The sequence below is a fragment of the Gekko japonicus genome, unplaced genomic scaffold (assembly GCF_001447785.1).
Source record: "Gekko japonicus isolate JY-2015 unplaced genomic scaffold, Gekko_japonicus_V1.1 scaffold91, whole genome shotgun sequence".
Lineage (NCBI taxonomy): Eukaryota > Metazoa > Chordata > Lepidosauria > Squamata > Gekkonidae > Gekko > Gekko japonicus.
Genome location: NW_015172555.1, coordinates 1,036,783 through 1,063,023, shown reverse-complemented (window position 1 = coordinate 1,063,023; position 26,241 = coordinate 1,036,783). Strand labels below are relative to the sequence as shown.

The window sequence follows — 26,241 nt, the reverse complement described above, 5'->3', positions numbered from 1 at the left end:
TGTGGAGGAGGAACTTTGTTGGTCTTAAAGGTGCCACTGGACTCAAACCTCCTTCTGTTTCAAGGGATTTCAGGTGCTCTCCTCAGCCTCCCTGCTTGTTATCCCCAGCTCATTTAAGCTGCTGCAATTTTCCCCCTTGCTTAGTTTCCTTTTGTAGTGAATGGCCAGCAGCCTGTACCTTTTCCAGCTTAGCTATGTCCTTTTAAAAAATATATATATCTGTTTGATTTTATAAGCCTATATCGAATACAAATACAAGATCATCAGGAAGATTACATAATTACAAACTCCTTGCACAACACTTAATTCTTTCTAGCAACACAGAGTAACATGTTCTTCACATCCTTAATACATAATAACTTCCCTTTTCTCCATCATAGTATTCACTCTCTATCAGTTCAGTGCATATATCACTAAATCTTACTAAGGGTTATGATCTTTCAAAGCTGTACCCAAAATTCTTATCTGTATTGTAAATCTTTCAAAGTTGTACCTTAACCATCACCTATGTCTTGCTATTTCTTTGCTTTCAATATAGGGGTTTAAATTCCTAATTAACATTTTTATCTTTTCCCTTTCTATCTTCTTCACTTTTTAGAACTTTAATATACCATTAATATTCTATTGGTACCTTTATCTCTATTTTTACTTTTAACATTATTTTTACCTGTTTTCTTGTAAATTATCAAATCTGTACCATCTTAATACCCTCTTAGCCTGACCATCAGACGTCATCCTCTCCAATCACAATTTCCAAAGCGGAGCATTCGCCAACCTATAACACTACAGAGATGTACAATATAGTTGCAAGCTCCTTCTGAGTACATGCTGGGAAACTTTGCCGCTTGAAGACCTGCACCTCGTTATGTTGATTAGGGCTTTACCTTGCTATGTTTCATTTTCCAGGATGGCAACGTCTATCTGTATGCAATCCAGGGCTCTTCCTTACAAAGAGAGGAGAAGACTTTGGAAGCGAAGGGTCCTGTGACTGACCTGGCATACTCTCACGACGGTGCCTTTCTCGCCGTGACGGACGCCAGCAAGGTGGTCACTGTGTTCAGCGTTGCTGATGGCTACGCGGTAAGGACCCTTCGGACACCTCGACCCTTGAGTGTGCCGCTTGCCTTTCCTGAGCATAATCGTTTCTCATTCCCCCCCCAAAAAGGAAATTAAAAATAATTGTGGCTACTTTGCTTTAAAAACAGAAATTAAAATCAGCTTTTCATTAAAGGCAGTTCTATGGAGGCAACAAGCAGTTCCAGTTCGAAGATGCCTGCAGTTATAACATGTGTCCAGTAGGGCATGGCACTGCTAGGCCTGCCCCCTCCCCATTGCTGCAGAGCGGGGGGGAAGCAGCATTCACTCTTGCCCTTACTAGCAAATACTGCTATAATAAAGCGCCACCAATGCAGGACTTCCCTTGGCTTTGTGGAATATTTGACTATGTTCAGGTAATGAGTCCTATGACCAGTCATGGAACCAGCAAACCAAATCCATTAAATATTATTTATATATATTTATTTATATTTATTTATTTAGGGTTTAAAGTCATAACAGCTAGTTTAAAATTGCATTGCCTTCCTTACACTGTGGTGGTTTCGTTTTGTTTTCTCTTTCTACATAGGAACATAATGTCTTCTATGGACACCATGCAAAAATTGTTTGCATTGCCTGGTCACCAGATAATGAACATTTTGCTTCTGGGGGTATGGATATGATGGTGTATGTTTGGACACTGAGTGACCCAGAGACCAGAGTCAAAATACCAGGTAATTCTATGCTCTTCTGTCACAGAGATTTTCTGTTGAGGAAACAGCATTGTCCCCTTTTTGGTTCTCCAGTATGGCTTAATTGGGGGCCCTCCAGGTAGAACTCGGCTCCTTCTGTGCGCAAAACCTCTTGTTTTGTCCTGCCACACACACACACACCCTTGCCCATGCTACCTTCTTGCCTGGTGCTCTTTCCTAGGGCATGATCACTTGTGTCTAAACACGGCCTCCCTAGATTCTTGTCCCTTGCCTCAAGGTTCTCGCTATTCCCTACAATTCCTGCTCCCAGCAAAACCAGAGCCCGGCATGGGAGCTAGAGTGTGAGGCATGTGAAACCTTGGCGGTGTCAGGTTCCTGGTTAAATCAGTTCTCAACACCAGCCAGTTTGTAGAAAGCTAACTTTATTGAGACAGTTGATAGATACCATCCTAGACACATTGTTAGGACTGAAGTTAAACGCGCAAAGGTTGTAGATACAGTGGATTAAAGTAAAGGCACTAAAGATCAGGACCCAATCACCCCACGGTATTTGCCCGCCAGAACTAACCGTCAACCCCCCCCCTTCCCCCGTAGGCAAGTAGCCTTTACCTAGTAAGGAAAACAGGATCACAGACATTTGAGAAGCCAGGACATTTGGCATTGCTAGGGTGACAAGCCCCGGCACATCAAAGAGGGATAGAGGAACCTCCTCTCCCAATGACAGGTGAGCTGTAAAATGCAAAATGCACAGGGAGTCTGACAGGCGGGAAAATGTCCTGGACAGGTACACGCCAGGCAAGGAAATGGTGGCAGTTGGGGTTTGCACACCCATGCCTGAAGACGAGGTCAAAGTGGTGCCAGAATGCCCTCTCATTCAGAGTGAGACTGGACCCCGGTCTCACTGGGCCTTTCTGCCTTATTTCCCTTTGTCAGATGCCCACCGGTTACATCACGTGAGCAGCTTGGCATGGCTGGATGAACACACCTTGGTCACAACATCACACGACGCATCCGTCAAAGAGTGGTCCATTTCCTACAAATGAATCAGGATGTCCTCATCAGGGAGTAGAACTACTGGGGTGATGAAAATATAGCTTTTCTTTCTTTAAAAAAATAAATAAATGAATAAATCTGTTATGACCTCTGGGGTCCTATAGCATATTCTCATATCTTTGCAGAGGGTGTTCATATCTGTAATTAAATGATCTTCAAGAGCTTTAGTCGGTAACGGTTTGCACATGTGAAGCACTTAAATTATGTCTGAAACTTATAAAATCTTCTTTTTGTGTGTGTGCTGAACATTCCAGGAGCTGCAGCCTAGCCGGTCAGCATAGAAGATATGAAACTGGTCTGGTTCCTTATTTTGTAATCACACAAACACACACTTGCACGTGATATTGTACAGCATGGGAGAACTCTCATTTTTTCTAATTGCAGAACATTTCTGTACTAACCGTCATGATAAGAATCCTAGTTGTGATCCTGAAACCGATCCAAGTGGTGTGCAGCTACTGTCTATGATTACGTTGCTTGTCTGTAATGCACAGAACTGTTTTCCTTCACCAGATGACAAAATGGGGTACATCGTAATAATAAACTTTTTCTGTATTTTCTTGTTCATATTTGTGGTTATTTTAAGATTATTTTGAGACAGAAATGTGGTGGGGAGGGGTGTGTATTTTGATGTTCTTTCAGAGTTTGAAGTTTACAGACAAATGTCAAGGCTTTTTTCTTTTCTTTTAAAGTTATGCCTTTGTTACGTTTTTGAACAAATGAGATTATTTGCTCGTAATTTTGCTGTCAGGGAAGGGATGCTCCTAGATATGCTTTAAATATACTTGTTTCCTAAGGAGAAATATGTTGATGTAAGAAAATTTACAGTAATTATAAAAAAACACCTGTTTCCCAGTACGGGAATTAAAGTAAAATAAAGTATCGTGAGTGGAGTTGATCATTGCAGTACTGAACAACCTGAAAACTTGAACCAACCTAAAGAACTGAAAGGTTTGCACTTAAAAGGGCTTCAGTCCAACCCAGTCTCACCCACCTGGTTAAGGCTTCCTTCCACCCATTGTCCCCAAGTTTAAGAACCAAAGCACACCAAGAGCGTTTGTTCATATCCATATGCGTGAATAAAATCATCATCATTTTGACCATTGATGGAAATATTGGGGGGGGGGAGAACTTGTTTGTTTGTTTGTTTTGGCCATCAAGTCACAGCTAACTTATCGTGACCCTGTAGGGTTTTCGAGGCAAGAGTTGTTCATCGGTGGTTTGCCATTGCCTGGCTCCTCATCACGTCCCCGGGCTTCCATGGTGACCTTGCTTGCTTTTAACATGCTTCATGCTACATTGTTAAAATGAAATGGCTGATTATTTTAATGCTGTAGCTTCTGAATTCTGACTTTACACATTGTCTTATGAGGGGATACCTTTGTGATGTACATGCTTTCAGACACCTGTATGTCCCTATGACACTTCCCACTCTTTTTTAATTTGTGAGTGCCTCTTTTTTCTTCCACTGCCCCTACAGATGTTAATGTATATAGATGTATTATGACCCAATGTAGGAGGCTGAGGAACTAAAAAACCTTTTTGTATATGTCTGAATATGGCACACAAGGGGCTGATATGAATTCACAACACACAAAGTGTTTTAGAAAATGGGCAAGTCTGACTGTCAGGGAAGTTTCCGTTTTTAACTTTGGCAGGTGAAAAGGCAACAGGAATGAGGGAAACTTCATATAACTATATACAATAGATAGCTTTCCTGTTCTACCGAAAGGTGTTTGTAACTGTTGGGAGAGATTGTTTTTTGGCTGTCACTCCTTAGATAAAACAGGCACAAGCTTATTTGACACAAAAGTACTACAGTCTGTGGAGGAGGGAATATACACAGGTTCCATCACCCCTCCCCCCTTTCCTTGGGCTATTTCCCTATTTTAGGATCCTCCTCAATCCTTCACTGCCTCCTCCCTAGCTGCCAACTGAACTGCTGCTTTCCAACTGCCTCACTCAACATCCCAAAGCACTAACTGGTCACTCTTAAGGAATGGTGAAGCCTAACCTGTTGGTCACAGTCACATTTTTAGATGGAATTCTAAGGTGTGTGAAGTGACCATTTTGCTCAGTACCTGCTACACTCACACACACCCTCTCTAAACTAGATTTTTGAAGTGGAGCTATTCTTACAGAATTCAATGCAAACAGAAAGATGCATTTGAGAGCATTTAGCACATCAAGATTTAAAAGACTGGTTGATTTCAAAGCAGCTGTGGCAAATGTCTAGAAAAACAGTGATTGATGGTTCCTTGACATTCGGGTAGAGTGAGTTGCTGGTATATTGCTAAATCCTCCATGGAACAGTCCCCTGTAAGTGAGGATTTTAAGAGGCTGTTGATTTTCCAATTCAGTGGCCGAGTGATGATGGGAACAGATTTGATAAGTACCACTGTGTGTAGATTACTGTCAAGTTACGTTTCCAGGCTTCCCACTAAGGGATGGAAAATAGGTTTTATTGGATCATATTTTTCCTAGTGGCTATATAGCACAGCACCTCAATATGTTTAAGTGTGCATGTAAACTTCCACTTGTGCAAGGTACGTGGTTGGCCAAATGTATATTTTTGCAAGCCTAGAAGCCGTAGAAAAACAGGAGGGGGCACTCACTCTGCACCCAACAATAACGAACTTCAGCACCCTGCGGAATGCAAATCCATTCAGACTCACTGGTACTGAGTGGGACCAGATGGGCTGCTCTAGAGGACCATTTGGGCAGTGAAGAGGCTGGAAATCTCTGTCCCACCAAGCCCTTGAGACTGGCAAGCCAGGCGTTTCTAAGTTAACACACAACTCCGCTAGCTTCTGTATTCCATACACCGCTAAAGGGGCCTGAAAATGGAACTGGCCACACTAAGGAGGGTGTAAAATCAGTGAATAGCAGTGTACTTGCAATTTCCCGCTTTTATTATACGAAAGGGAATCAATTCTTAGATAGGACATTCCAGGCCTTCACAGACCCAGAATCCTCTTTGACAAAGTTTGGTCAAGTGAACTGCAAGCAGACAAAAGAAATGGGGGCTATTTTGCATGACAAAACTACTCTACAGTGCCCCAATTTGGATCTCTGCTTTTAATAAAACAGTTGAAAGTGTTCAATCCAAATTTCTTACAAAAATTCTAGGGCTCCCAACTTGCGTACCTTATGCGGCAATATGCCTTGAGACAAACCAGTGATGCTTAGTCACTAAAGCATAATAATATTAATAATACTTTCAATTTATTGATCACTTTTTCCCACTCATGCGGGCTCAGAGCATGGCTCTCAACTTTTAAATTTTGGCTGCGCCTCCTCTATTACATTACATTACATTACACATTCAACTTATATACCGCTTCTTCCTGAGGGCTTGGAGCGGTTTACAGAGACATATTTAAATCACCTAACTAGGGGAGGGGCACCTAAGCAGCAGTGGTCTTCCTATGTTGTTCTTCCGTGGTGGGTTCTTTCTGTTTCCAGGCGATGGTGTCTCGGCAAAGGTCTTTCTTTCTCACAGCAACTACTTCTGGAGTGGTCCTCGTGGCGTGCAGCTGTGCGACAACTGCAGCAGCTGTTCTCCGTCCTATTGGCTCCGGCCGTGCCATGTCGTCATGTCGCCGCGTCCCCTGGAGCAATCTCTGCCCGAGTCGCTTGCTGCTTGCCGCCGGACCGCCGCCATGTTCGCCGAATCGCCGCCCGTCGTTGTTCGCTGCCACCACTCAGCCGCCGCTGCCGCTGCACTCCAATTCACTGGAAGGAAGGTGCCCCCCGCTCCTAGGAGTGGGTACCTATTTGCCTAAGGGCTTTCGAACCGCTGGGTGGGTGGGAGCTGGGACAAGGACAGGGACCTCATCCTGGCTGCGGTGGGACTCGAACTTATGGCTGTTCGGTGATAGATTACTGCAGGCTTTTACAGCCTGCACCACTGCTCCCCCTCTATAGAAGTGAGCCTAATAGTCTCATTGCTTATATGCTATGCAAATCTCACCCATCAGATTGGTTGAGACCTGTTGAAGGGAAAATTGCACTGATGGGGCTCAGCATGGATGAGTTGATCCTTCTTTCGGAGAAGTACGCTTTTGGCATGATTAAACAGATTGATTGATATAGAAATGCAAGAACTTAGAAGCCTTGCTACTGGGCGTTGCTCTACCATTCATTGGGGGATTTCTCTTAATGGGATGCTGCCAGAGTATTTTTCCTGTCTGATTGATCCCTATATTAGAAGGGTATTCACGCTGGCCCATTTTAATGTGCTCCCCTCAGCTGTTTTGTATGAGGGATTTAAAAAAAAAATACAATTCCCGGATAGGTTATGTCCCTGTGGGCTAAAGGAGATTGAAGGAACGGACCATGTACTTCTGACTTTTAGATTTTACCAGGATTTGCGCGCTTATCACCTTGGCCCTATACTGCAAACCCTGGAGGGCAAATCTGAGGAAAGATAATGAACCTTCTAGCCTCAAACAGGGCGGATACCATCGAAGAGGTGGCAAACTTCCTTTACAGAGCGTATAGGAGAAGTTCTTTTTTGACAGAAGGGGTAGTGAATTAACTGTTTTGCATGCCTACCACCTCTGTACCTAAGGCGGCTGCTGTTGTTATGCCAATAAAGGTTTGTTGTGTTATATGCAAACTATGCTAAGAAAACATTCGAAAGTTGAACAAAGTTTGACTCCTGTGGCACCTTTAAAGCCAACAAAGTTTTATTCAAGGTATAATTTTTGTGTGTGCGCTTCATATACAGTGAAACAGAATTTCCTCAGCCATTACATATGGGATTAGAAAGGGTCGTGGGTTTAGTTGCCAGGAAGGGCCAATTAGACTCAAGGCAGAGACAAACAAAAATGGGAATTACCAGTCGATACATATAGATAGTGAGTGAGCAGTAAATTATCATACAGCATAATGGAGATGTTTAACAGATTCAAGGATCAAACAGGGATAATAAGCTTAGTTTATATGGTTTCCATATGTTTGGGTTCGAATGGGGGGGGGGAACAGTGAAGGAAATAAATATGTCAAAATTGGAGATTGATGTTTTCTTAGTTGTGGAATGCTGAAAGCAATTTATTGAGACCCTGCCATCTGTCGCCTCTATATGTGTGTATTAATGCTGGGGGTTCTGGTGGCTGCAATATGAGAAGGGACACATGAACATGTGTGGTGGAATGGGCCTGCTCTGACCTGCCGGCCCTATTCTGCCCTGCCTTCCTAGGTTTTTCTCAACACCTGGAGAGGTTTTTCTTCCACTCTCAAAGGTAGCTCACCACCACCACCTGAAATCTGTACAGAATTGCCCTTCAGGGATAGCCACTTGCCAACTGCCTGCCTTCCCCTGGCGCTCCTTTTAAAATAGTGTGTTCGAGATAGTGGAGGTCTATGTGATACGGAAAACCACTGCCAGCCTCAAAAGTTATAAAGTATTTGTTAAAAATAAAATGTTTACAATCATACTTTTAGCACAGCACTAGACTGAGCAAGGGATACAAAAGAAATATGGGTAAAATGCAAATCCTCTGTCCCTCTCTTTATACATACCCTATCAGATGTTGAAATAGGACAGGCTTCTTAAGCTTAAGAAGTTATAAATCCCTACAGAGTCTCCCATATTTTGAAGCTTGTTTCAGCTGTCCAGGCCAGTCACATGGTCAATGGCTTCCTCCTTAGTTGGGAGTCCTGGCTGCTCTCAGTTCCCAAGGGGGAAAACAGCTCTTCCCCCTCTAAGGAGTTTTTATCATATCTGTTTCTCCACCCACTGACCGGGTCATGCCAGGTCAGAGGCATTTCCTGGCAATCTCTAGGAATCTCCTTCCTGAAGTTCCTCTGGCATTCAACACCTCCAAATCTCTGTTCTCTGTTTGAAGGGGGGAGAGGGGAAGATCTTGACCCACCCACTATCCTGCCAAATCTATTAGCATTTGTATGAAGGTAAGGAAGAAGAAGAAGAAGAGATTGGATTTATACCCCGCCCTTCACTTGGAGTCTCAGAGCGGCTTACATACTCCTTTCCCTTCCCCACAACAGACACCCTGTAAGGTCGGTGGGGCTGAGAGAGCTCTTTACAGAAACCGCTCTTGCTGTGCCAGAGCTTGTGACTGACCCAAGGTCACGCCAGCAGCTGCATGTGGAGGAGTGGGGAATCAAACCCGGTTCTCCCAGATTAGAGTCCGTGCACTTAACCACTACACCAAACTGTATGTCTTTTACTCTGTTCCATTATTCTGGTTTCTCTTGCTGTTCTCAGCAGGGAATTTAAAAGCTGTGGACAGGCCCAGCACTAGGTGAATTCTCTGATCCCCCTGACAAAGCCTGTGTGGCGAAATGTGTAGGGGCTTTGCATAATAATAAACCGGTCACCTCTCACCTGGCATTTTTTTCCATTTGTTCTGCTGATTATTCTTCCCATCAGGGATATTTGTAAAATTTTCCATTTTTCCAAGTCTTTTTGTAAGGTCCACTATGAGTTCCAAGTAGTTGTCCTTCAGCAAGGAACTGCATCTGTTTGTTTGAATTTGCAGTTCAGTCATATTTTTGTTAACATCTTTGTTTTATTAAAATTAATTTTCAGACCCTATTCCTACAAAACCTTTAATAATTGTGTAATAAAGTCCAATGGGTTTTCTAAAATAAAACCCAAGTCATCTGCAAATGCTTGCAATTTATATTATTCTGCTCTTATTTTAAGACCGGTAATGTAGGTATCTTCTCTGATAATATCATTCAATATTTCAAGCACAAATATAAATAATAATGGTGAAAGTGGACAGCCTTGTCTAGTTCCTTTCTGTGTCTCAATATTTTATTATAAATCTCCATTGACAATGACCTTTGCTTGGTTTTTTAATAGATTGTTTTAACCATTGTAAAAAAGTTTTTGCCACATTGTGAAATTAATAATTGTTCCAACATAAAGTTCCAGCTGACATTATGAAAAGCTTTCTCAGCATCTAAGAAAATCAAATATTCAAGTATGTTTAATATAGTTCTTACATTATTTCTAAATTGCCTTTTTGGTAAGAAGCCTGCTTGATCTTGATGGATTATTTGTGTCAGTAGTCTTTTCAATCTTGTGGCCAAATTTTGTAATCCACATTTAATAACGAAATTGGTCTATAATTTTGTATTTCTCTCTGTGTGTTTTGTTTGTGTATCAGGGTTATTAGGGCTTCATTCTAAGTTTCTGGTATTTTGCCTTCAATTAAAATATTTTGTCCTGCCAACCTAGCAGTTCGAAAGCAAGAAATTGCAAGTAGATAAATAGGTACCACTTCAGTGGGAAGGTAACAGTGTTCCGTGCACCTTGGTGTTTAGTCATGCCGGCCACATGACCACAGAAACGTCTTCGGACAGTGCTGGCTCTTCGGCTTTGAAACGGAGATGAGCATCGCAACCCTAGAGTCGGATTCGACTGGCTTTCGAGCAAGGGAACCTTTACCTTTACCTAAAATATTTTGAATTACATGTTTTAGAGGTATTATCAGCTGATCTTCAAAGATATGGTAAAATTCTGCCGGAAGGCCATCAGGACCTGAGGTCTTCCCCTTTTTTTGCTTTTTAGTGCTTCTGTTGATTCTGAGAAAGTTATTGGATCATTTAAAATTTTCCTTTGTTCTTCAGTAAATTTCTTCAAGTTATATATTTGTAAAAAAATCTTTAACTTCACCTGTGGCTTCCCTTTTTTGATATTTCTGATAAAAAGTTTCAATAATCTTTTTCAAGTCTTTATGTATATTTTTTTCTTCCCCATCTTTATTTCTTAAAAATTTTATATTCCTTTTTTTTCTTTCCATAGTTTGTACACTAACCATCTAGTCGGTTTGTTAGCATTTTCAAAATAGTTTTGCATACATTTTTTTTTGGCTGTCTCTTGTGTTAACAAGCAGTTCATTTGGTGTTGTAATAACTTTAGTTTTATTCTTACTTCTTCAGTTGAGGGATCTTGTTTCATCTTCTCTTCCTGTTTCTTAATTTGTGTAAATGTTTCTATCTTTTGTTTTTTGATATATGCAGCTTCTCTAATTATCCAGCCTCTAGCGTAAGCCTTAAATGCATCACACATCACTCTAATGGAAATATCTGGCTGAATATTTTGTTTGAAAAACATTTGAAATTCTTTTTAGTCTTTGTTACAAATTTTCCATTCTTCAATAGCAATGTATTTAAAGACCATCTGTTTTTCTTTGGTATATCTTGTAGTATAAGCATCACAAGTTTATGATCTGCAAAAGTTGCTGGCAATATCTCCACTTCTGTTAAGTCATTGATAATTGTTATTGATATCCAACATATATCTATTCTTGAATATGACTTATGTCTTGCTGAATAAAAGGTAAAATCTTTCTTTGTCGGATTTCTCACTTTCCAAGAGTCAACCAAGCCGCCCTGAGCCAGATTGTGTTCTTCTGCCAGTTGTAGAAATGTATTGGGAAGTTCAATACCTTGTTTTCCAGTTGTAATTTTTCTGTCTAGAAGTCTATCAAATACAGCATTGTAGTCTCCAATCAGACAGATTTCCTCAAAATTTTGTTTAGATATATGCTCTTGCAGGAGTTGGTTGGGTGCATATATATTTACAATCAGGGTTATTTTACCTTGTCTTTGTATTTGAATTATCAGGATTCTTCCATCTTCTGAGCTATATACCAGCTCCAGGTGTAAATGTTCTTTCACATATGTTACTACACCTCTTTTTTTCTTTTCCTTATCTGAAGACATAAATACTTTTCCAAATTTTTAAATTTCCAAATATTTTTGATCCAAATATTTTATATGAGTCTCTTGTAGACATATGATGTGTAATTGCATCTTTTTCAGTTGTTGAAATATCTGTCTTCTTTTTTGGGGTGCATTCAATCCATTAACATTTATTGAGATTATTTTTACTCCTCTTTTATTCATCTTGCTGTTGTGGTTTGGTACCTTCTTTATGCTTCAGTTTAAGTCTTGTGACTATTTGGGATGTTGTAACCTTTACGGTTTTTCTGGTATTTTTTGTTGTCCCTGATGCTCCTTGTAAATATTTGTTATCCACTTGTGTTCTCTGGACTTCCTGTTTTCAGGTCTTCTCCATATGTTTTGATAAAACCTTCTGTTTTGAAAGTTGAATTGATTCTGTATCTTTTATCTTTATAAGTAAAAAGGATACGTTCTGGAAGTAGCCATCTATATGGAATTTTATTGTGTAAGTTCCATATATTCTTTCCTTTTCTCTCTCACTCTCCATGGGATTTCTTTTAAAAATTTTATTTCTGTGTCTTCTATTTGAAGAGATGTTTCATTTGAGCATTTTATCTTTTGTTGTCCTTTTATTAAATCTCACATGTACCTCTCTAGGGAGTTTATTTCTTCTTGCATATGCCGAATTCATTCTATAAGCCACATCAATCTCATGATGCACTTCCTCAATATTTTCTGTATACATGTACTTTGCAAGTGTTTGCGCCATTTCATTTTTAAAATTTTCATTATCTTTTTTCTGGAATGTTTTGAAATCTTAAAATATAGGCTGCTTTATCAAGTTCCAATTTCATCAGAGTTTCTTCCATGGAGGTTTAGATTTTACAGTTTCTAGTTTGGGTTCAATTTCTTCTGATTTGTTTTCTACTTTGTTAGTTTAGTCAAATCTGGAATTTCTTGACTATTTGTTTTAAGTTGTTTCTAGACCTCTTCCATATGGTGTGTCATTTGTTGTACAAGATAATCTGTTTTATTTTTATAGGATCAACTGCTACTGCTAATGCTGTGGTTACAGCTGAAGTTACTGCCTCTTGAATAAATGTTTGTAGGTCTTTTGCTGAAATTTGTGCTAAATTGGCAGCTACAAATTTACCTTGCCCTGGAGATGGAGCCCCAGGAAGCTTCCCCCCTCCCATTCCACTAGACATGTTCAGTTTTTATATTAAGACCAGAGAATTTTTCAGACCACCTTCCCTCCCAGTACCTTTAAGGGCAAACAGTTGTATATGTTTTCAAAACAATTGTTATTATTGATAACTCACAAGCAGAAAAGAAACCTCTTGTCACCTTATTCAAAGAAAGCTATCACCTGTTTACAGTACTGTTAGAACAGAGCGTATTTTGATAGATAAAGCATATAAAGACATAACAATACTAGGTTAAAATTTACATCACACAGGAAGTGACATTTGGAAAGTAGAACTGAGTTCCAGATAGTTTACCAATTCTTTTTTGCTTCTTCTCTTATTTTCCAAGGCAAAAAATGAATGTCTGTCTTTATTTTGTAATCCAAATAATGTTAAAATATGTTTAATTGTAATCCATTAGGGAATCTTCTTCTTGCAAATCAGATAGTTCCAAATTATAAATTGTAAATCCAAAGAGGAAAAGCTTCAGTAAAATAAAACTTTTTCCAATAGAACGGAAACCACTTTTCCAAATAGTTCAATATTATAATCCACAGTCTACTGTTGCAGAACCAATGAATCTGTTAAGCAGATCATTTTCAGACATCAACCATTTCTCTTTCATAGCCCACAGTGTTATTTCAGAAGCTCCTTTTATGTTTCTTTTCCAAGCCGCTACAAGGGAGAAGGTGGGAGGGGGGGAATCCCTTCACCCAACTGTCTTCTTAACTTTGTGTTTATAAAGTTTAAAGGGCTTAAAGCTTATGGAGAAGTTTGTTGCTTTGTAAGTACTCACAGATTTTAGTCTCATGGTGTTACAAGTCTTCTTTAGTTGTTTGTATGGGGTCAGCTAGTTTCCCCCTCGCCCCGGCAGTCACAGCTCTGCATCCATGGCTGCAATGGCTGCTCTCGCCAAGGTCTTGCTTCAGGGTGATCCTGGATTTCTACCCTCTTGCCATTACTCATGGGGAGTCTGGATCAAGCCCCCTGCTTGGGCTCCTCTCCAGGAAGCCCGATGGAGTTTGAGATCCCTCGAACTCCACTGAAAGACCCGGCAATCCAACTGCTTCTCAAGATCAACTCCCACAGCTGACCATCCCTGCCACACCGAAAACTGGAAGTCAGCTTTTGCTAGCACTGTTTTCTTTTCCAGTGACTCTCGTCTTCTCATAATGTGACCAAAGTACGATAGCCTCAGTTCAGTCATTTTAGCTTCTAGGGAGAGTTCAGGTTTAATCTAGAAATCACTAATTTGTATTTTTGGTGATCCATGGTATCTGTAAAGCACTCATCCAGCACCACATTTCAAATGAACCAACTTTCCCCCTGTGAGCTGTATTCATTGTCCAACTTTCACACCCATACATAGTAATGGGGAAATACTGTGGCATGAATTAACTTGATCGTGGTCACCTTACACTTAAGGATTTTTTCTATCTCATTCATGGCTGCCCTTCCCAGTCTCAGTCTCCTTCTGATTTTTTTGGGGTGCAGTCTCCCTTTTGGTTGATGATGGAGCCAAGGAATAGAAAGTCTTGAACTATTTCAGTTTCTTCACTCTCCGCCTTAAAGTTGTGTAATTCCCCAGCCAGCAGTCATTACTTTTGTCATCCTGATGTTCAGGTATAATCCTGCTTTAGCACTTTCTGCTTTAACCTTACATGGAGCTAGATCAAGATGGGTAGCTGTGTTGGTCTGTCTGTAGCAGGAGAAATGAGCAAGAGTCCAGTAGCACCTTTAACAAAATCTGTGGCAGGGGAGGAGCTTTCGTGAGTCACCGCTCACTTCTTCAGATACAGCTAAAATGGGAGTCCATCTGTCCTATATATTGGACAGTGGAGTGTTTTCAGATGTCAAATGACATTAGCAGGCAAATGACAATACCAAGTGAATGACAATAGCAGGCATGATTGGATTACGTGAGGTATGCAGAGGGGTAGTAGGCGTGGAGAAATCAGCATTGGTAATGAGACAGAAAACCTAGGTCTCGATTCAGTTTAGGTGGATGCATTGTCTTGAGCTTCATTATCAGTTGCAGTTCAGCTGTCTCTCCAAGGTTGCGGTCACACACGCCAGAAAAAAAGGGGGGGGGAGCGAGGCTATTTCCCCCGGAGGAATTTGACCCGCAGTTGCACAATCACACCTCCCTCTGAAGCTGCAGGTGCAGTCCGTCAGTGCATGATCAGACACAACTGTGGGTGAGTCGGGGGGGTTCGTGCCATTTCCCCCCCCATGTGCGTAACCGAGGGATCAGTGAATCGCACCTCCACACTGACGGCTCCCTATGGAGTTTGTGATGATGCGCATACTGTGAAGGGGGGGGGGGAACGACAGCATAGATTCAGGATGGCCTGATCAGACCACCCTGATGCCATGAGAGTGCGCTGGAGTGATCAGACAGGGGAAAGTCTGTCCGTGGCCCATCACAACCCATTTACTACCGGATTTTCCCCGGTGTCTTTTAACTCTGCTTCTGAGGGCAGAGCAGAACGGGTTGCCGACAGCTGCGGGGTGCTTCCCAGATGATGTTGTCTGAACGTGCCCTTTAAATCCACCCGGCATTCGCACCCATGTCAGGTCTAATTGTGCGTATGATCGCAGCCTTTCTAAGAGAGCAGCTATTTTTAGGTCAGGGACTGGAAGGTTAAAATGTTCCCCCCACTGGCTTTTGAATGTTGTGGTTCCTAATGTCAGACTTATGTCCATTAATTCTTGGTTGAAGGGACTAGCCTCTTTGTCCAATGTACCCTCTGCATTGGACAAACAGAAAAGCCATCAAACAACCCTCCAGTGGCATTGGGGAGGGGAAATGGCAGGTGAAAGGGGATGCCGAGAAAAGCACAGAGACATTACAAGGTCACTGTGAATGTCTCTGCATTTGTAGCAGAAAGGAGTGCGTGAGGGGGGAATTATTGCCATGTGGATGCACCTCCTAAGTGTGGCAGAAGATGTCTGAATGTGCATCATTTGTCCTGAAAACAAATGACTTCTAGCCAAACTTAGCAACTGCTAAGCTGTGTAACCTGTGATTTATTGGCTGCTCCTTTCAAGCATTATGCACCTTGATTGACTTAAATCCCACTGATTTCAGCTTTAACTGGATTGAGACCAACATGTGAAGGAAGCGGAGAAAGAAAGGAGCCCCAAAGGGCAGGAGGGGAGGCAAACTTTGTAAAAATGTATCCCAAAAGTTGCACTTATCTTTTAGATTAATGTTCGTTAACTCTCTGGTGACAAACAGCATCCAAGGAGGGTGGAGGGGATTACATCAGAAAAGCTCTGCCCACGTTAACTTTTGTTTGGCCCACGTGAAATGTACCTGCTGCAGGCCACTAGAAGTGGATAACATAAGAACATCAGAGATGCCAATGTTGGATCAGGCCAAAGGCCCATCCAGTCCAACACTCTGTATCACACAGTGGCCAGAAATACCAGTGCCATCAGGAGGTCCACCAGTGGGGCCAGGACATTAGAAGCCCTCCCCCTGTTGACCCCCCCCCCCAAGCACCAAGAAGACAGAGCATCACTTTCCCCAGAGTCCCTATCTATACCTTGTGGCTAATAGCCACTGATAGACCTCTGATGGATCACGGGACACTGATGGATCACGGGACACACAGAGAACGTTTTTGTCAGTGAATTATGAAACTCAAGAATGTGTCACGTCACACTAGAACATTTTATAACAGAGCCATCCTGGGCTAGTCCTGAGAAAAAAAGCATAATCCAGGAATTTGTCATGTTTAAAAGATAGCAAAGTGATAATGACTTTGTTTTGTAGTTAAAACTACACACCAAGATAAGGCTACAAAGTTCACCTGTTTGAAAATTAAAATGGCCACAAAATCTTTTTAAAAAACATTTATTGTAGCGTTGTGATGTTATGCTTCTTTTTCCCAGGACCAGCCCAGGATGGCTTGGCTATAAAATTGTCCTGATGTGACTGGACACATTGTTGAGCGATATTGACCTTTGTCACAATTCACTTACCAAAAACAACATCCGCAACCGAACATTATGCTTTGCCAAATTCCATGCAAGCACTTTACTTAGTAGACAAGCAATAAACAAAGATCTCACCAACGTTTTAAAAGGCCAGTATCAGATTGGAGATTATGATCTTCGCCCTCATGCGGAAATTGAGTGGGTACAAGGCAAAGGCTATTGGAACTGACTGGTAAGAGATCTCTGTTGCAGGTTCTTCAAATTAGTCCTTCAGAACCACAAGGACCTACCAGATAGAGACATCTGCAGGAATTACACAGTAGTGGTTTCGACCCCCCCCCCCGCTTTCCCAGCAGTGAAAGAGGAAAGAACAGTGATCTCACCAGATGCAGTGTTTTGTTTTGTGAGTCCCACAGTCCTGGCATTTTTCTATCCCTGGCTCCACTGTGTAGATTTTTTGATTCCCCACTCTTATGGCCTGAATCAGAATGAGATATATGATTATTATTACTGTTGCTGTTCAAATATTGTCTTGAAACTTACACAGTGGTACAGAGTGAGGACATAATTGTCAAAGGATACGTGCAAAGAATACTCTTGAGTACATACCGGCCGCATTCTAAGAGCCAAACTAGACATGACATTCTCTAAAGAGCCGAGTCTGTTCCCTGGGCGTGACTCTCTCTCTTCCCACAGCCTCACGGTACCATTTCTGGTTAGGAAAAGGTACAGAACTACACTTAGTAGTTCCCAGCTCAGCTGGGCTGTCTCTTATTTTTAAATGGACAGTCCCCACAGATCTTGTGTGGCTGTGAGGAGAAAATGTAAAAAAATATGATGTCTAGTTTGGCTCGATGTCATTTGTTTTCAGAACAAATAATGCACATTCAGACATCTTCTGCCACGTTTAGGAGGTGCATGGCAATGATTCCCCCCCCCCAGCTCTCCTTTCCACTGCAAATGCAAAGACATTCACAGTGGCCTTGAAATGTCTCTGTGCTTTTCTCAGCATCCCCTTTCACCCGCCATCTCCCCTCCCCTCTCTGCCACTGGAAGGCTTTTTGATGGCTTTTAGTAAAATCAGTAGTATTACAGCTGTAATGTTAAGATGCTATGGCAGCTACCAAGGTAAAAAGTAAAGCCACCAAAAGAGCCAGTGGTGGTCTGTGAGAGGACATATGTGGGTGGGGAGATCCAAAAATCTGCTTGTGTCCACCCACAGAGCAGGCAAACCTGCTTTGACTATGATCTTTCTGGAAAGACCATAGTCAAACAGGTTTGGAAAAGTTCACAGTGGAGCAGGGGACAACCCTGGAGGTGGACAATCGCACAATGATGTCCGGATGGTCGAGGTGGTGGTGGTGGTGGACACTCTGGTAAGGGTTGCAAGGCGGAACAAAACGCCTGTGCGGAAGCAGCCATAATGACTATCTGCTTTCACTCATACACAATTTCTGGGCCCCTGTTGGTCCTACCAAATGAAACAGAGGATTTTGTTAGTGAAGAAGCTAAGAGGGATGTCAGCAATCCTGAAACGATGGATTCTGAAAGACGTAAAATGTATGTGGCTTAGTTGGGCGGACCCATGAGGCCCAGGTAGCGGTGGAGTGTCCCCGACGGTCCAGCCAGAAGTAAAACAAACAGCTGAGCCAGAGGTGGCGGGCTGTCAGTGGCTGGCCAGTAGCGCGTGGCTGGCCAACAAAATGAGGCTAGGAGACTGAGCCCCGGGGGCATGGGATGGCCCAGGGCAAAGGCAGGCCTCTGGCCAGTGAGGCAGCAAGGACCCCCCCTTGGAGGAGGGATGCCAGCCTCCAGGTGGGACCCGGGGATCCCCTGGAATTACAGCTCAAATTATCAGAACATATTGCCAGACCTGATTCCCCCATAACCTCACTGCTTAAGGGAGCTTCCATATTAGAAACAAGCAGTTTGTGAAGCAGGTGGGTTGAATCCAAGGACTAACTTCCCTTTGCATAACAGCAGCATTTTCAGAACGAAGTTGGAGTCCAGTGGAGGCACCTTCCAGCCCTGACAAGATGTCGTGTTTTACAAGCATTGAGTGCGCTTATATTTAAACCAAAGGTATTCATACCAGAGAATGCCATCCAGACATCACTATGGTCACCTTCCTCAGTGCGCAGTCGCTCCATGGTTGAGTGTTCACACTTCTCATGCTGTAACTGCAGAGCGTGCACATTAAAAAAAAATCACTGCCCATGCGCACAAGCAGTCAACCACAGCTGTTTCCCCTCTGAATGTTCATGTGCATTGATGATTAATCGCAGCACGGTGATCAGATGTCCAGAAATGCATGAAGGGACTACTTGGATCAGCCATCACTGGACTTTCTCCAGTGGACGTTCTCCACTGAGACCCAGTTTGGTGTCGTGGTTAAGTGCGCGGACTCTAATCTGGGAGAACTGGGTTTGATTCCCCACTCCTCCACTCGCACCTGGCTGGATGACCTTGGGCAAGCCATAGTTCTGGCACAGCTGTTCTTGAAAAAGAGCAGTTTCTGTCAAGAGCTCTCTCAGCCCCACCGACCTCACAGGGTGTCTGTTGTGGGGAGGGGAAGGGAAGGGAAAGGAGTTTGTAAGCCGCTCTGAGACTCCTTCGGGTAGTGAAAGGCAGGGTATAAATCCAATCTCTTCTTCTTCTCTTCTTCACTGGTGGCAAAGAGAGGGGTGAAGATGAGTGGCCTACGAGTAAGGAACGCTATACAGATGTGGCTGTCTGGACACACCTGTAAAATCCGGGATGGAGAAGTAATGACATCGGAGCTCATAGTTCGTCTGATCGCAGCCTCAGTCCAGAGTGAGTATCTATTCCCCTCCTTCCATTTGTTTCCAGATACTACAATGGTAGTTGAGGACAGCAGACACAGGCGAGCTCTACAAGAAAGCTGACTGAAGAACCCTTCAACTGAGACATGTGTCAAAGACCACCTGTGACTAAATATAGAATGAGAAATGGTTGGATGACGTTATGACGAATACATGAAAAAGAGTTGATGTGAGATCTTCAGGCCCTAAAGAAAATGCCACCAGGTCAGGGCAGGACAAAGAATCCAGGCTGTGTTTGTACATTCTATATGATCACTTGGGCAATTTATAATCACTGTAAATGGTATCTTTGCCATTCCATTATGCAACAAGGGTGTTTCTATTTGTATTTCACATGTAGACACGGAACAGCCTCATATTGTTTGTGCTGACTGGGAGTGGCTTGCCAGGATCCTCTCGGGACGTTCTTTCACATCATTTCCTATCTAATCCTTTCAGCTGGAGATGCTGGGGACGGAAACTGGGACCTTCTGAATGCAAAGAAGGTGTTCTGTAACTGACCCTTGCCAATTTTACCTGATAAATCTTTTTTAATAGCCTCTCTTGATCACTTATCTCAATGTTTGCCAGTAATGAAAAATGTGAACAATATTTGTGAATATTGCATGTTGACAGATAAGGCATCGCTTAGTGCAGCAAGCTTGGATGGCAACAGCGACAAGGTTCTTCTCGATCCAGTTAAATTCTTCTCCATTGAACAGTCCTGGAAAAGACCCTACCTCCAGTCTACCCACAGCCCCACCTCCCTGACAGAAGGGGCAGGGAAGGAGGGTGAAGGTGAGGGCCCACCTTTCACTCCCCTCCCCATAGGAACTTCCTTTCCCCCTGTTGTTGTGACAAACAGAGCTGGGAGCAAGGTTTGACAGGGACTTGGGAATGTTCATTCTGGAGAAGAGGAGGTTGAGAGGGACATGATTGTTCTCTTGAAGTATTTGTAGAGCTATCACTTAAAGGAAGGCAGGGAGCTGTTCCTGTTGGCAGCAAAGGAGAGGACTCGCAATCATAAGTTTAAATTAAGGATGGGAAGGTACCAGCTGTATCTTAGGAAAAACTTTTTTACAGTAAGAATTGTGCAGCAGTGGAATCAGCTGCCTAGGGAGATGGTGAGCTCCCCCAAACACCTGTCAGGGATGCTCTAGGCCAGGGGGCCCAAACTCGGTTAACATAAGAGCCACATAGGATAAACATCAGAGGTCTGAGAGCCACAAGACATGAACAAATATCACACATACGTTTTTATTGGAAAATAAGCACATCTGCTTTTTATTATTATTATCGAGGCTGCCAAAAATAAAAACAAAAGGGTAAAATCAGATATTGATAATGATATTTAGTTGTCCAATGATATTTGTTTGATTGCTAATGGTACTTATTTGTCTGAGAGGGAGAAAGAGAGAGAGAGGTGGAAAGGCAGAATGAAAGAGGTGGAAAGAAAGAGAGACAAAGAGAGAGAGACAAAGCAACTAGATGGGGAGGGAAAGGAAGGAAGCAAGGAAGGAAGGAAGGAAGGAAGGAAGGAAGGAAGGAAGGAAGGAAAAGATGGAAAGAATGAAAGGTGGAAGAAAGAAGGAGAGAAAGAGAGAAAGAAACAAAGAAAGCAAATAGATGGGGGAGGGAGGGATGGGAAAGAAAGAAAGAAAGAAAGAAAGAAAGAAAGAAAGAAAGAAAGAAAGAAAGAAAGAAAGAAAGAAAGAAAGAAAAGGAGAGAGGTGGAAAGAAAACAAATAAATGGGGAGGGAGGAGGGGAGAGGTGGAAAGAAAGCAACTTTAACTTTAAATATGTCTTCCAAACCCCCGCCCCACGCTGGCTGGCTTGACTTTGAGAAGGGATTTAAAGAGACCAATGTTCTTTTTAAAGCCGGCCGGCAGGCAGGGAACTTTGAGAACACATTTAAAGTTGCTTTCCTCCTCTGCTCCCCCACACCTCAAGCCAACCCAGGGAGGAGAACACTGGCTGGGGGAGGGAAGCCTGCCTCCCTTCGCTTCCCCAGCTGCCCTGCCAGGAGCCACACAATCTGTGTGAAAGAGCTACATGTGGCTCCCCAGCTAAAGTTTGGCCACCCCTGCACTAGGTTGATCCTGCATTGAGCAGGGGGTTGGACTAGATTGCCTGTATGGCCCCTATGATCTTTTCTTTAAACCAACCTGTAAATAAATAAATCTTTTTTATTTACATAAATTCCTGCCTCACTGATCTCCATTTTCTTCTTGTTTGCCACAAAACTTACCTCACAACAGCAAGCACAAAGCCTTTACTCTTGCTTTCCTAAGAACATCTTGTAACTAAGGGGAAGGTATATAGTTCAAAACAAACCTAACCCCCCCAAATCAGAAGAGGCTGTACAGGTTCCCTCAGTTGAAAGAAAAGGCCCGTCACAGGGTCCCTCTTTCTGTTGTTGCTGCAGGGAACATCTGTAGAACTGGGGATGCTATGTGACATTGACGTATAAAGCTCCTTTTTGGACCTGGTTACCTTTACTAGGCCTTCGGCAGAAACATTCAAGGCTATAACACCATCATCACACCATGGATCAGAGGGCAGCCTGTCACAGGCACCCTCACCCCTAAAACCATCCCAGGGTCCCCCAAAGCACTGCTCTTGAGCCTGACAGTCACAGAAAGGGGACACACACACACACACACACGAACATAGGAGCTTGCCTAAAGCATAAGCCCTGGAGACTGTGGAAACAGAACCTGTGTCTTGTCTACATGCAATCTGCCTCCCCCCCTCCCCCTCGGTAAGTATCAACATTCTCTGCATTCCAGCATGTCCCAGTATGGAGATCTTCTTTCTCTGAAAAGCTTCTTTTGTCTCTGTGTCATGTGTAAATCTCCTTTTGGTGATATTTCTCTGCAAAACACCCACACCTGTCCTGTGTGGCTGCTTTCCTGGGTCATATTTCCTTTTAAATGTAAACATTTATCTGGGAAGCAGATTTATGGTCCTCTTCCTAGGCTGATTACTAAAGACCTATTAATTCTGAAGTATTAGATACTATGAGCCATTAATACTCCAGAATATACCTACTAGGGTGCCATCACACCTTTTGTTTAAGGTGTGGGAAACCCCTAATCAAAGATGGGAAACCTTCTGGTTCTTTTGTTCAATCCCATGGCCCTGCTTCTCAGGATACCTTCTAAAATCTAGAAAAATGTCACTCTAGGGTGCCTAACAGAGTGCTTCCCGAAACTCACAGTTTGGGGCTCCCCCTTGTTGGTTATACGCTGGCCATTCACAATCTTCTCCCATTGGACCTCTGCACATCGGGGCGGTAAATATCACCTCAATACTTCCTTTAGGTCTCTAAGCTCCTCCATTATGCTGTAGCCTTGTTTGTGTATGTTATATGTTTGCTTTGTGTGTATGCTTTACGTTTAATCAGTATTTTCCAGTAAACCAACCTTCCTCCAAACTTAGTCCTCACCATTCAAAGAGTCTGCCTCTTGGAAACTGGGCCTGGTATACATAGCTGTATGTTCCCATCTGTTACACCCCTTTTGCCAATGCTGTCTCCCCTCTAATTCCTCCATTTAAAAGGGGACAGGCAGTTCAGGTAACAAGGCTTTGGCTCAAAGGTCAAAAGGTTTCAGTTTCATTAAATGTTTCCTTCCCAAGAACCTTTAGGAAAACAATTGATGTGCTATATGCAATCTGCCTATGAGAAAGGCAGACTATAAATACTGTCAGTCAGTCAGTCAGTCAGTCAATCAATCAATCTGCAGTGATTTTGTGCCAGCAAGTAACTTCCTTCATGTCATTTGCCAAATCCTTGTAAATCTCCTTCTCCACATTTTGTTACAGAAACTTCATAGTACCATTCTATTCCTAGCTTATCAATCCTGTTGATTGTTTTAGCAGATTACATTGATTGTTGTGGCAATTATGGTTTTCGCTATGCAATCAAGTACATATTAGTGCTGTCCATAATGCCTGTATCCGAACAAACAGCTTTTGAGGAGTACCTGCATTCATCCATACCTCTGTAAAGGAGCTATTTGAGTACTGATCTGTGACCTCACTGGTGAACTGGATCTTCTTTCAGCTTCTCATTTTTACACATGCTGTAAATACTTTCTCCATTCAACATTCTTTCTTAGCAATTGACGTACGTACCAGACGGGCACTCCCATCAAACAATTACCCTTATAAGGTCTCAGATTTTCCCTCCAACTTTCCTATGAATTTTCAGTTCCCCATCTAATAACTGGGTAGCCTTTAGGTAGCTTGTCACTCTTCTTATGTGGTAAATAAACTTTTATTATAATGCTTTTGTCCCATCTGATTACTGTTTCTGGATGGTCACACAGACTTGAGATGTTATTATGCTGTAACCCTATGTTTATAGACCAGGGGTTTTCCTATCTGCCCCCTCTTCCTCTGGCCAGATGGTTATTTTCTTCTCCTTAAGAGCAATAACCTCTTTTGACTTGCTTGAGGGACTTCTGTGCCTCCTCAGACCTTTTGGTCAAATCCCTATCTTCCAGAAGAACAGTCTCTGTAAATTGGTTAATCAGCTTCCCTACTGAGAATGTCTAATTCTACACTCAAGCAGTGTTTCACACAAGGATTTTTTGTCTCCATTCCTCAAACAGGTGAAGTTCATTTTCCAGACTCACTGGGTGCGTTCAGACTGGGGCTTGGAACCGGTGCAGTTTATGCCGGCAGAAACGCGATCACACTTACCTCCATTTTGCGGCTCCCATTGGTGTACGCCTGGTCACACGTGGGCGTCGGCGTTTTTTTTTTTTTAACCACAGTTTGAGCATGCGCATAGGCAGCCATTCACAGAATGGCGATCTTTGCGCATGCTCAGCCCCCCCATTACATTTAAACTTTAAAGGTAAGGACTTATCTTTAAAGTTTAAAGCCCAAACTGGCCTCCCTTAAGTCCTGGACTCCTCTGGATAGGTAAAGCAAGGGATTTTTTTTTTAACAAATGCTCAGGGCGAAGCTTCGCCCAAGCGCATATCACTCTGTTTTAAAAAAAAAATGGCGGGGGAAAACCGGAAGCCTCAGGCTTCCGACGGAAATGGCTAGGCACCGGTGGAGAAGCAACCGTTGCACTCAGGATACCACCACTTGGGGACCTAGTGGCAGAGTGCAACGGTGTAAAGGGCTTTACACCGGTTAGGGACAGGAGGCAGGTGTTCGCCGTCTGAACGCCGGTGAGTACAGCGATTGCAACCGGCACCTATACCGATGTAAAGCCCCCGTCTGAATGCACCCACTGTCTCCACTGTTATTTGCGGAGGCCACAGCACATTTGCTCTGCTCCTGACAGGGTTTATCATACCCTTTTTGCCTTCAGAGTCTCTCACTTTAGCTCGCACACCAACTCCTGCCCAGCTCAGTGACCCATTCTCTAGTGAGAGGCCTTCACCCAGTCAGAATGAGCTCCGTGAGCAGTCTATCCTTTCTCAGCTAGCTTACCCTTTCTCAAGCAACATTGCTTAAAAGCCTGCAATTGCTTGCTGTCCGCCATGTTTCTCAAGGCATGCGTTATCAATTACTAGTTCAGCTGTGGAATTATTGACAATTATTTAGGTTTCAATCTGTGAAACATTTGGGACTGTGCATAATGTGTGGCTTGGGCACGCAATTAAATGTTTTCATGATGTTTTAGTTTAATGAAAAATTCCTCCCACCGTGCTCCTCTGGATACTTAGCCTTGTGGGTACTTCATGTCTCATCTATTCCTGGGGCCATGGGGCTTCTGTTTTAATCTTCTGTTTTAATGATGGCTTTGTGACAGACAGGCTAGGTTCCACCTCTCCCTAAGACCAACCAATGAGAGTTGACAGAATGTTGGGGAGACAGTTAAGGAGAACAGCAGTTGGGAGCTGGCAGTCGAGGAGTTGGGAGGGAAAAGAGGATGACTGACTGAGTGAAACTGTGGAGTAGAGCTGCTTAGAGCTGCCTGAAAAGAATCAGTTTGTAACAAAGGATCCCAATTACGAGAATAGGACCACAGTTCAAAAGTTCAATGGAAGCAAAAGGCTGTAACTTCCACTTTACTTTCTTCAGTTAATGTTCATACCATAAAAGATGACTTCCGGTTTATGGTGGTGCGCTAGCAGACTCACCTCCCGGACCTCCCAGGGGTGCAGCTACGCTCCAGCCGAAGGAGGGGGTGCGCAGGCTCGCAAACACGCCCAGGGGCCCGGCGAAGGCCATGGAACTTTTAAAAGGTTGCCTCTTCGAGGGCAAAATGCCAGAGAATTGAGGCACCTCTTCGTTCCGACGGTTCTCCATGCTGTGAGACCGAATGGACTTAGTGATGCTGATCGGGGCAAGCGTAGGAGATCGAGCGGCAGAAATGAAAGGAAAGTGAGGTCAAACAACCAATTATAAACGTGAGTCAGTTTTGAAGCATTTTGTAAAGGGAAAAAGATAGCTCCCCCACCCCACCAAACGGGAAAAAGGCGAGCGGGGGAGGGACGCCTCCCATGCTCATGAACTCTTGAGCGATTGAGGGGGGGAGCGGAAGAAAACACGAAGGAAACTGCCTAGAAGAACTTACCAAAGCGAATCTAAGCGGTCAAGCGCACATTCAGAGACTTTTTAAAAATTTGCGAAAGTAAACAAATGACAAAGATGGCGGGGAAGAAGGACAGAGAAAAACCTTTGAAAGCGAAAGGGTCTGAGAGCCCGAAACCGGAAGCTACCAGCGAGGTGGCAAAGTCTATAGCGGAATATATGCGCCCTCTGCTGGAACAGCTGAATAACTTCAAGGAACAGATGTCAACAATGACTAAATGTATTACCTGTCAGCAAACCCAGATAAACGAGACATTGCA

At 43.1% G+C, this 26,241-nt stretch overlaps 1 protein-coding gene across 1 annotated transcript in view; it reads left to right on the top strand.

Annotated features, from left to right (window-relative positions):
- Positions 1 to 3,641, top strand: part of WDR1 (WD repeat domain 1) — a 35,559-nt gene extending 31,918 nt beyond the window's left edge. Inside the window, exons 13-15 of the mRNA XM_015421183.1 lie at positions 907 to 1,080; positions 1,625 to 1,769; positions 2,682 to 3,641. Coding sequence (XP_015276669.1) covers positions 907 to 1,080; positions 1,625 to 1,769; positions 2,682 to 2,791 — 429 coding nt within the window. The 3' untranslated portion in view covers positions 2,792 to 3,641. The remainder of the gene's footprint in view (positions 1 to 906; positions 1,081 to 1,624; positions 1,770 to 2,681) is intronic.
- The last annotated feature ends 22,600 nt before the right edge of the window (positions 3,642 to 26,241 follow it).